Here is a 12294-nt window from a genome sequence, read left to right on the forward strand (position 1 = left end):
TTAGGCTAATATGGGTTAATTGACGCAATAAACCTAATGTTATGTACTAACCTTTTATCATCTCTGACCTGGGAAAAACCCGAGTTAAGTAGGGTGGTAGGGAAATACCCAAATACTTAAACAAATACATAATAATTCCCATTTCCGCTACTTTTCTTTTGCTGCAATCTCTTTTGATGCAGTGAGGAAATCCTAAGACAGTAATTACTGCTATGCCACCTTCTCTACACAGTATCACTGAATGCATTACCTTAATAACGTAATTCTGTGTTTGGACTAATGATACTGTCTTGCCTATTTTTTTGTTTTTCATGTTTTGGTACTGACTACTTGGCAGTTGCAAGAATCTTTAAATATCCTGGAAGATGGTGGAAGCAGTACTGATAGATCTGTTCAGCCTACCAGCCAACTTGCAGAACAACATCCAAGGATTACTACATAACACACTGGAAACTATTGAGAAATGCTCTTCCATCCCTGCTCCATTTGTTTATGTCATGTGTTGCCAGAGGCAGGGGAGTGAAAAGAACAGTGAACAAGAGTCCTTGCTTCAAGCTCTGAGAGATTTTCAGAGTCTGAAGACAAGACTGGAGGTGGTACATGCTCTGACTACAGCTGCTGCCTTGTACAATATCAAACAAAGACTGGATGAAAAAGACCTAAGCATCATTAAAGTTATTCTCCCTACCTTAAGAAAAGATTTAATGAAAGTATATATAGACCATCTCTTTACAGCAGTCTACCAGTTTGAATTTGAGGTTTTACAGGCAGTATCTGATTGTGAAAACCTACAGATAGCTGAACCTCGGAGTGAAGGGCAAACACTTCCTATGCAGGACGTGGCACTCATCCAAAGTGAGATTCAGATGTACTTGGAAAGCCTGCCGAGCCTGAAAGGGGAGCTCACCATCCTCAGATCTTCCCTGATCCCAGGTAAAGAGAATCCCAGCTAATAGATTTTACAAAGCCTGTTCCCAAGCATGCTTCTTCAAGGAAATTGCAAAATGGATAAGATTTGGAAATGTCTTCAGGCAGCAAATAACTCTGTATGATGTTGTAATAGTGTAACATGTCTATAAGAGGGAGAAGCATCTATAATATAGAGTCAGCAAAAGACTGGCAAGTCTCTTCCAGGCCTGAGGCATGATCAGAGGAAAGAGAGGCCCAGGTTTAGTGAGAGCATTGCTGCAGACAGTAAAATCTCCTCCTCTCTGTGCGGGAATTACACGCTTTGAGAGTTACCATCATCTTCTGGAAATGCAGGACTGGAGTTTATCCTGATCTGCAGCCTCAGGCATGCCTTGGTTAATCGGATTGATATCTCAATGTCTCTTCCATGGCATTACCCAGTTTACTGCAGTGTGTCCCTCAAGTGGTGTGATTATGGGGTCTCATGATTCAGAGGATTAAGGGGAAAGCTGAGAGGTTTGCTACTGCAAAAGTTTGGGACTCTCTTTCTCCAAAAATGCATCTGAAATGATCCAGAACCTGAAAGGAACATGAGTTACTTAAAGCCATCTTTGCCTTCATTGGGCTTCAAGATTTTGATTGTGATTTTGAAAGGATCACGCTACATAAAAGAGATTTTGACTCTCAACTCCGATTATGGCACTAAGCTTGTCAGCTGTTAAGATAGCAATAATACCAGTTGTGGGACTATCTTTCTGTGTTCAGCCTTGCCACGCAGATCCCCTCTCTCCAGTCATCCCCAAAAGCAGTGATTGCATTTGGTGTGGTGAGGCCATGATAAATGATCTGCCCAGTAAAAATTGAGAATTTTTCAATAACGCTAGAAATTCTCAGTGCTTTCAGTGTACTTTAGAAAGATGTTTGAGATTCTGTGAAGTCTTGAGGACTAGTACTTCATTTGCCAGAAAAGCTTGGGAAATGCCACCACAGAACATTTGTTTAAAAATTTACTCTTCATTTTCCTCAGTGAGTTACCTCTTCACCAGGGTTTGCACTACAACTCTGCAAAAAGTCAGACTAAATCTGCCAGGACTCCTTCTTGCTCAAACCCCTCTACTTTGGTCTCAGAGGATTATGATTATTATCAAGAAGGAAACTTAGAATCCTTAAATTTAAATGCCACAGCTAAATACGAGGTAAAGCAATGAACTTGATTGGCTGATTCCAGGTCTCTTCGGTATAAAACCATGTAATATCTGGACTGGTCTTGTGTTGAAAGCAATTGTTTGTTGTCTTTTTTGCCTTGCCAGAGGATATCTTCCTACATGGGTTCACCACAAGGACAGGTGGGATCTCCTACATACCAACTCTAAGCTCCTGCAATCTCTTCTGCAGTTCCAAGCGGAGGGACCCACAAATTGTTGTTAAAGAAAATCTCCGCCGGCTAGCTAATGCTGCAGGGTTTAACCTAGAGACTTTTCACAGAGTCAAGGTATCTTATCAAACAATGAATTTATGTAAACAGATCAGATCTTCCTTCGTGTATCACTGGCTGAAACTGTAGACATTATTCTTTTCTTTCTCAGCAAGAACTTGTGAGAAGCAGGACAATTAAAACATTTATGCTGGCAGTTTCTGTGAGAACAGTCATACAAACTGTCAGCCATTTGACACTATATGGAGAAGAAGCACTATTTCTTCCAAGAATATTCTAACATTTAACTTACCATAGAGTAGAATAATCACATAAATGATCAGAGCAGTTTCTCTTCAAAGAAAAATACACCATCACTTCTATGGCGGCTTTCTACTGATACATCCACATGGCATTTGAACAAGGGAGTGCCTGATTTCCATGCAAAATCAGTTGGTGCAGAAGAATGTTTCACGCCAAAGAAAAATCCTTGCATTAGTCAGAAATGTTTTTTTTTTTCTGCTATATCACTGTCCATGTTCTGATTTTTTCTTGACAGGTTGATCACGCTAATGCTGTGTGTATTTTGGGAAAGACAGAGCCTGACAACTATGATGGAATAGTTACGAATCAGAAAGGTGTTACGATAGCAGCTCCAGGTGCTGATTGCATACCCATGCTGTTTGCTGATCCTGTCAGAAAAGCCTGTGGTGCTGCTCATTCTGGTAGGAATTTGAAATCACTGAGACAGAAATAACTAGAAAACCACTGGAAAGGGAGTTTCGGATTAAGGACTACAAATTAGCAACCAAAGCAGCACTAAGTGAGAATGAATAAATGCAGGATCACATAACAATATAGATCCTGATGTGTTAAGTTTGTATCCTGCCAAAACAAGATTAGTCTTAAGAATAGTTTGTTTCACAAGCTATGTATTTTTAAAAAATTTTATAACTGTGATAGTTATTATTTATGTATTTGTACATTTATTTTCCTCATCTGGTAGCCAAAACCAAATAAGTTTTTTTATGCACTGTCTAACTTCGTATGTAAAAAATGACTGTAAAGCCAAGGCCCCCAACAATCATTTTGGATCAGAAGGAATATTTCTCTGACCCAAATGAAATGAGAATAAAACTGAAGCAGGGATAGTTAGCACAACCTGGGGTTATGTCTGACTACAGAAGATGTCCCAACTGTTAGGCTAGAATACACATCCCATGGTGAGATTTTCCTGCTGGGGTTGTTTCATTTTGTAAAAAGTTTGTATTTATGAGGTCAAGGAGAATGCACACCTGAGAGTTTCTCCTCACCTTTGATGCTAGTAGACCCCTTGATATGGTAGGAAGCTTCACCTCTGCCAGGAACTTGAGAATACCACCTAATTCATACAATTCTTCACACATTCAATAAATTAGCCAAAACAAATTCAAATTTGTGAGTCATCATAACATGATCCAAACTTTGATTTTTCCTTTAGTAAAGTTGGGGGAGGGGTGTGGTGTCCCACCCTGTGCCTAGCAATCTTAGGTTAGAGAAAGGGAGAGGAATAAGAATTGTGGTATATCTATTTGGAAGGAGAGGGTTGTGGTTTTTAGTGGAGAGATGGGATGGAGAGAATTTTATCTACTCTTGAAAGTTTTGAGAGTTTTACGTTGTAAGTGTTCAAACCTAATTATTGTAAAATATTTAAATCTGTAGTTGCTCCTTTCTCTGCTGCCTCTTCGTTTACCTAGTCCCTGAAACACCACACTGTTTCCCCAACCTACACTGCTGCCTTCTCCAAGCGTACCTCTCGACTCTACCCTGAACTCCCACCTTCCATCTCCCAAGTTTTGGCCTTCGTTCCCACATCGCAGTCCTTGCCAGACTTCCAATTATTTTTTTGTAAGTCCTTTCCTTCCTGTCCAACTCCACCTCAGTTCATGTTTAACTCGAACACATGTTTCTATGCATACACATAAAATCAATTAGGTATAAGGTCATCTCAATCTTGGGATGTAAAAAAGCAGAGGAAAAGTTATTAGCATATCTTTTCCTTCGTTATGACGCACTCCCTGTGCAATGCAAAGACTTCCAGGGACTCGAACTGAGATACGAGGACTCAAAGCTGAACATTCTTCTATCTATTCCAAACAATGCCAAAGTGCAAAGCTTGGCTTTCTTCTATCTATTCCAAACAATGTTTCTAGCTTGAGCCTCTGTTTGTTTGGGTTTTTTTTTCTAAAATAACACTAAAAACATTTTCAGCATATTATAAAAATATCCTTCTGACTGTAACATGTTTCTGTTGTTATATTCCCATTTAATAGTTTCAAGCACAGAGGAGCTTTAAGGTATGCTCTAGTTGCACAAACCAGGACACTGAGAAAAAGCAATTCTGGAATCCCAATCTAAAGTCTTTTCTCTAGTTTCCATCTCCACAAAATTATGATATCAGCCAACTGGCAGTTCTTAATGTGTTGGATTGTTTTTTTAAAAAAACCAAAACAATTATTATTAGATACAATGGTTTACTTTTATATATAAATATAGCTATTCACTTGTACCTGTAACAATAGCATGTATTTTAGCTACTATAAAATTAAAGAGACAATTTATACAATTTTTTTTTCACCCTCTCATTTCTTACAGGATGGAAAGGCACATTGTTAGGGGTTTCTATGGCCACAGTAAATGCTATGGTATCTGAATATGGCTGTAATGTGAAAGATATCCTTGTGGTGCTGGGCCCATCTGTAGGACCTTGCTGCTACAAACTTCCTCATGAATCAGCTAAAGAATTTCACAGAATTGATCCGAAGTGTGTGAGACTATTTGACTCTGAAAGTCCTTATATTGATATTAGAAGAGCAACACGGTAAGCCTATTGAGTGTGTTTCCATGACATACACTTTTTTTTTTGTGCTGAGTAGACTCAGTGCAAAAGTTCAAAAGGCTAATTCCACATTAGTTATCAGTAACATATTGATATTTTATTATCCACCATTATTATGGTGAGGGTCCTCACCATCTTAAAATACTCTCTAGTGCTTTGCAGATCAACCAGTGGTACCTTGGAGTGAACAATACCTTCTCACATTTGCTGGCTGTCGATTATCACTAGATGATCTTTGAGGTCCCTTCCAACCCTAACCATTCCATTATTTTGCTGTTACACTTTTAGTTTATGGATTATAGACAAATGTTCAAATGAAATGTAGTTTTATCTCTTGCAGAAGAGCAATTATTTTAGTCTAATACTGGAAAAAAAGAAAAGAAAATGAAAGCAAATGAAAGTCCCAGCCACAATACTGGCACAGAATATGAGGATGTACAAAAAATATTGTTTTCTGTTTCTCTTTCTTTCTTTAAGGATTCTTCTTGAGAGCGGTGGGATTCTTCCTGAGAACATCCAAGATGATTCTGTTACAGACCAGAACCAAAATATCACTTTCTGTACTGCATGCCACCCTGATAAATTTTACTCTCACTTTCGTGATGGCACTAACTTCGGGACACAGATTGGCTTCATATCAATCAAAGACTGAGACAGCATCTCTTACTCTTGAATAGTATTTAGACAATAAGTCTGGTGCAATGCCTGGCATCCTTATCTCCTCATGGAAGTTCTTCCTCCTTCCTTTCACAGACTTGCAGTAGGGAATTAATGGGTCTTGAGATACTCTTGCTTCTTCTCTTCCCCGCCATTCTGAGGCAAGAAGAAATGTGTAGAATGAGGGAGCAATAATTCTGGTGTGAGACAGGGTCTAAAGGAAACAAGGAGAACCCATACCAGTGACAAAGCCCTTCTGCGAGACCGGATGCAAGCTCCCATTGTCTTTCCTTCGTGATCAAATATATCCCAGAAACTTCACTGTCTTGAGGTGGTGAAAGCACAGAAAAATGGAAGTGTTCATTAGCTTCTGGATGAGACTTCTGAGTGAAGTTAAGCATGACATTACTGATACAGGAAGGGAAACCTATATTGCACGTTAACTGAGAACATCCAACTTTAGTAGTTGCAGCTGAAGGTTAGCCTTATGGAATGTGCCTAGGATTGTTTTTCTCCTTTGGATTAGTTTTAAGAAGAGCTCTAAAACACTTACAGGACTTTTCCTATGGAAAATAACTTGAAAGCGAGAAGCAGACATGCTCCTTTGGGGCAGACATTGAAAATATATGAACCCTCACCATTCTGTATTTTTTGATTGTAGAAAAAGTAGGACTAAGACTCTTAATATGATATGACATGTATGTTAATATTTCCTTCGGATTTTTTCTTTAAACTATTGGTGCTCTGCTAATGTCCATTGAGGCGATCTCAACAGTGCCCAGTTATTTAATAAATATCTAAAAAGGGGAGTGAATTTAGCTTCATTTAATTTGGCATTGGTTAATTTTGCTGACCGATAGTTGACTTGTCTGTCTTGTTAAGCAAATTCTAAGCGTGTGCTGTTTCGGCCGTATAACATTTGCCTCTGGACATTGCAATAGACGTGATAGTTCCTGACACACGGACAGTGAGAAGTTCCTAATAGTTCCACCCAACAGTCAAGTCTAAAACTATGTTGACTGTAGCTTGCAGAGTTGCCAAGCACAAGCTTTGGGAAAACTGCATGACGTATTTTCGATTTTGAATTCAACGGTTTTTCCCAGTTCTGGACTTTTATGCCCACTAGAGGTCAGTGCTCGCTCACGCTGCACTCCCAGCCCCAGCTGCACGCTGTATATCGATTTTCAAACCATACCGTACGGCATACGCTGCTACTTTTGCCTATGTAATCATCTGCCAAGTTATTCTGGTATCTGTTCTTGAAGAGTAATCTATTTTTCATTTTGTTGGGCCGTGACTCAGAGCTGACCAAATTAGAACTCTCCTCGTCCTCTGGGAGAACAGACTTTTTAAAAATCTTTCTTTTACCTGTGAATGGTATTTCTCAAGAGAAGAGCCTGGTTCTGGGCATGTTGCCCTCTGACTGTAGTCATCTACCAGAAAAAATACTTCTTCCAACTCTCTTACTTCTTTAGAAATATTATTCCTTTCTGCTGTAGCACTGCAGACCTTGACAATAAAAATTCTTATATTTTCATTTACCTTTTAAAAACCTCACTGTTGCTTTCATCATTCTTGGTTTCTTTTGTAACTTCACTGCGGTGACGTTCATAGCTGGGTTTGAACTGGAGGTTCAGGTTTCAACAGGTAAACACTCACACTCCTCAACTTGATGCTGCCAAGCATGTTACTGCACAGAAGCTACTCGTGTGTATGGTGTGTATATGTATATGCATGTATGTGTATTTCACTTATTCCAAGTATAGGATAATATAATTATATGGACACTGACGGACTTATCTTGCTACACTATGTGGAAAATCCCCAAAACCTACCTTCACTGTTTATTAGTTCTGTCCCTTTGCCCTGGTATCTAAGTGTGAACCACTTTATGGGCACTGATTGACGTAGCAGTGGAGTGAGTGAGGTGTCTTTTCTTCTGCTGTTTCTGCTGTGGGGGCAGTAGCACTACGTAATCTTCAGTCCCTGCACCTGAAACTCAGCCAAAGCTTGTCTGTCAGTGCCCTTCGCTTAACCTTCTTCCCTTGTGGATTCAGAGCATGCCATCAAAAGCAGCCAAGTTACTCGGTTTAGCAAGGTACTGTAGCTTGACAGCTGAAGCAGCATAGGTGCCCATGTGCCCGTCTCACCTCAAAGCCCATCTCACCTCAAAGATGGTTTTAAACTAATGATTTCACTTTGCAGGAAGTAGAAAGACCTTGCAGCCCTGCTACTTAGCTCAGTTCAAATGCTGAACAGTGTATTAACTCACAGTAACATGATACTGATAGTAAGCCCTGGCTTGCTTGTACCTGCTCAAGAATGACAGCAGAGACCTTCTGTTTAGAAAAATACCATATACAGGTCACAGTAGGACTGTGCAAGCTGGAGAGCACGTCAGGATAAGCAGAAACACCAAAGACTTTACTTTTTAGAAGACAAATCGTTACCACAATCGTTGTTAATTTCTTTTACACTGAATTACCTGGTCTGTAAACCTGTCAAGACAGGAAGCAGTCTTTTGTACATGCATTACTGAGGAGGAGAACTCCACGACCAATAAGAAAATAATAATCATGTGAAGTCCCCAAATAGGTTAGGTTCTGTATCATACAGTTTCTTGCAAAAGTCCTCCCTACAAAGACATTTTAGTTCTGTATTTTCTGATATTTATTTTTTTTTTTTTTAAAGTTTAGAGGAAGGGGATGATAAAAAGGAGGCAAGGCTGTTTTGCATCTATATGTGGAGACTTATTTCTTCATTTACTTTTAATTCCGGTTGCTCACTTAAGGAGCCAAGCAGATCAGCCCTGATTCACCACCTCTAGCGAAGCTCTTAAAATGCTTCATAAATTGTTCAGCTGTACATAGCTAGTGGTCAGATCCCATTTATTAACCTTGCCCGTTAATTTATAAGCTGCATCTGCCCTATTATCATTATTAAATAACATTATTAATTACGATTGTGGTATGCCCTAAGGAGAGCACAAGACATGATCACATTGAATATTGGTTTTGATGGCTAATACTGTGCAATTAACATTTGTTTCTATTGTAGATTCTGAATATGGGCCTCTTCATCTACATTTATGTATTGGAACGGAATGTACCAAAATACGTCTGAGAAATATCTTAATATTTATTATATAATTAATCACTATTCTAGTAAAACAGGGCAGCTCCAACACAGATTTCTGGTTCCAGTGCCTGAGAAAGCAGCATGCAACTTCAGAGGCATAGATCAAAGCCTGAGATAATTAGTGAAATGTTTACCCAAACTGGGATTTATTGCCACAGGTATGGTAAAGGTGAAAAATATTAAGGGGGTTAGATTAAAAATGTCTTTAATTAATTTACAGAGGTTAGGTCCATCAGTGATGGCTAGTGTCTGCTGACAACCTGAGGAGACAGGATAGGGGCTAGAGTTTCTTGGTCTGAGTTCAGCATTTGATGACTGACTTTGTGAGCGGCAGCAAACCTGGAAGTCCTTTGACTTCATCAAAACACCTGGGCACATCTCAGCTCACAGAAAGTGCATCATTCCTCCCAAATTACAAGCATTCAAATACAAGACAGCGTCTTCTTTCCCCAGCAGTTAAATAGTTTGCAAAGTGGTCATCTTTGCCTCCAGTCTTATTTTCCTCATGCTTATCTCTTGGTGCATTGCTGTTTTTCCATCCGGCACTGCTCACAATCACCCTACAAGGCTTGTGAATCCAGTCACATGGTGTTGGAGGAAACAGATGCCATTCTGCATAGAGCAGCACCAGTGTTGCTTTCTTTTGTATGCATGTGCCTTTTTTTTTTTTTTAGCGGCAGTGTGAAACTTTTTGTTCTTGGCACAGGATCTTTATCACTATCCTCCAACCCATTCCCATTTTACATGTTTCTGCAAGAGCTCCCAGTTGCCAGCATATATGACAAAGAAGTCAATATTCCTAGATTCCCTCATTGCTGTCCTGATTTCCACTCCATGCTCAATTTGCTGCTGGCGGATGCAGAGGGAGATGAGCTGCGCTCATTTGTCCCGAGGCTCGGAGGGGATGCGCTTGTGCGCTCGCCTTCATGTCATGCGTGTGAGGCTTTTGTTCTCCAAGTACCGAAGTCCTCCCTGAACTCCAGCCTCTTGTGCAACAATATAACACGACAGCGCACTGACAGCAGCAGTAAATCCTATAGTGACAGAGGAAATAATGTATTGACCTGCTGAGCAATTTACATACCTCCGAAGACTGACAGCAGGCTCTGCCTGTAAGGCTGACTTGTTCTACTTTCCATTTCCAGCAGATACTATCCAGTGTTTCCAGATGAATGATTCAGATAGAAATGTACATGGATTTAAGAACTGTCCTAATCAGGAATATTCTTATATCCAGGTTGTTACTAATTGTTATCCAGTGTCACACCTTTTTATAAGACTAAGAGATTTTGCTGCTCTGTGTACTTTAAATATACAGTGCCTGTAGCTGTGCTGCTAAAAAGCATGATTATGTATTTCCCAAAGGCATGCAGAGAAATAGGAAGCTAGCTTTTTAAAGTGATCCCTCTGATCTTTCATTAGTAAGCGTTTAATTTACAGTAGCATCTCACATTACAAATACTTGGCTGGCTCTCTTTGTCTGCGAGCTCCCGGGGGTCAAAGGAGGCCCACAGAAGAATTTCAGGAGCGTGGTCCCTGGAGGACAGCGGGGCTGAGGTCTCTCTCTTCCCCTTCTGTGAATGTGGCATCGTGTCTCCGGGGCAGCCTGAATTCTGACAGTTATGGGAGCAAGGACATGGCATGGATTTCTGTTTGATTCCTGCAGGAGAAAAAAGATCTGAGACAAAAATCAATATGTGACTAAACTATGAGAGTTCATTTTCACCATTAATTTTATTTAAGGGATCATTTCCTCTCTTCTTATGCAAATGTAATTCATAGCTAATAACTACTCTTACTTGTTTTTCTAATGTTGCCTCTTCTACATGCAGCAAAGGCCTAAACATATGAAATAAATAGGTTGCAACATAAAAATTTGGGATGTACTTACCATAAAACCAAACAAGCATTTTATAATGGAGGCTGAAAGCAATGTTTGTGTTTCAAGATGTATAATTTCACTTTTTCTCATGTGATGCAATGTTTCTAGGCCGCGATTCATAGTTCTGGTCAGATGTTTCACTTCAAAGTGATTTTATCAATGACAACTATAGAAAGCCCTGCCCATCTGAAATAAATATCTTAGCATTTCTCTTTGAGGCACTGAGCTCTATCCTAAAGGCATATTTAAGCATATATTGCTGCTAAAGGAAAACATGTCTGTTCTGCTTTGGTCGTCTTTGTTTGAAAGCTATGAGCTTGAATTTCCTACATGAGAATGAATCATAGAAAAATCAGTTGAAACACCAAAGTTGTGACAGGTGGCTCAAACCCTTTTGGGTTTTAATAGGTGCTTTTAGTAAGTGCTTCATAAAATTAGTATTAATAAAACAGGGTTATGAAAACAATTTTATTCTGACTCTCTGCTTTCTTCTTTCTATCTTCTCCATAAAAAGCTTTCAGAATATGAAAGGTGAGCACAGCATGAAGCATGTTAGAAAGGCTCCTTTAAGCTTGTGGATGTTTCTTGCTATATTTGATGCTTAGATCTTCCTCAGTTCCCTCAATTACCCTGCAACTTTGATCCTCAGGTTCCCCCAGCACTGAAACATCCCAGCTCACATAACTCCATGCTAGCAATGGCAGGAACACAGATGTAGACTTGATAGTGATGTTTACATTGATTGCAGCATTTCTTCAGCCTACCTGGTGATATGACATTGTGATAAAAATATTATGCCACAATGGTGAGATATTTTAAGAAAACTCTCCTGAGCAGCCCAGCATTTACTGGAGATTTCAGGGGCTGTAAGTCAGTAGCGATTTTTTGCTTTTCACGAGACTGGGAAAGCTAAAGATACCTTTACACACTCTCCTTATCTAGTACAGGTCTTCCTGAGAGCAACATGGTTTGGGTTTTAGAGTCTTGTCCAATGTACAATTATTTTTCTGTCATTTCCTTTAAGAACAGCTCCTTAAGAAGAGACTGACTGCGCATACATTGTCCAGGAAGTGCAAAATTCAGCTGACTTCTCTTCATTAGTTTATATTACTATTTAACATAAAAGCCTTCTGTCAGAAAATGCAGGCGCCACAAAATGAGGAAATCAGACTGCTCGAGCTAAAATGTTCTTGTAGGAGAAAGGGTAAAGATTCAGACAAAGCTCATGGCTAATTTCAACATCTTCAGGATGACACATTTCAATTCGTCTTTCAGAATCATAGAATCATAGAATCATAGAATGGTTAGGGCTGGAAGGGACCTTCAAAGGTCATCTAGTCCAACCCCCCTGCAAGGAACAGGGATATCTCCAACTAGATCAGGTTGCTCAGGACCTCGTCCAACCTGGCCTTGAAC

The 12294-nt window shown here is 39.6% G+C and overlaps 1 protein-coding gene across 1 annotated transcript; it reads left to right on the plus strand.

The window, feature by feature from the left end:
• The first annotated feature begins 365 nt into the window (after nucleotides 1–365).
• On the plus strand, nucleotides 366–5853 carry LACC1 (laccase domain multifunctional purine nucleosidase 1). The gene is made up of 5 exons (XM_009988033.2): nucleotides 366–933; nucleotides 2220–2401; nucleotides 2883–3048; nucleotides 4958–5183; nucleotides 5679–5853. The coding sequence occupies exons 1-5, from the start codon at nucleotides 366–368 to the stop codon at nucleotides 5851–5853; spliced, it is 1317 nt and encodes a 438-aa protein (XP_009986335.1).
• Nucleotides 5854–12294: the final 6441 nt, after the last annotated feature.

Source organism: Tauraco erythrolophus, chromosome 1, assembly GCF_009769465.1.
Source record: "Tauraco erythrolophus isolate bTauEry1 chromosome 1, bTauEry1.pri, whole genome shotgun sequence".
In the NCBI taxonomy this organism is placed as follows: Eukaryota; Metazoa; Chordata; class Aves; order Musophagiformes; family Musophagidae; genus Tauraco; species Tauraco erythrolophus.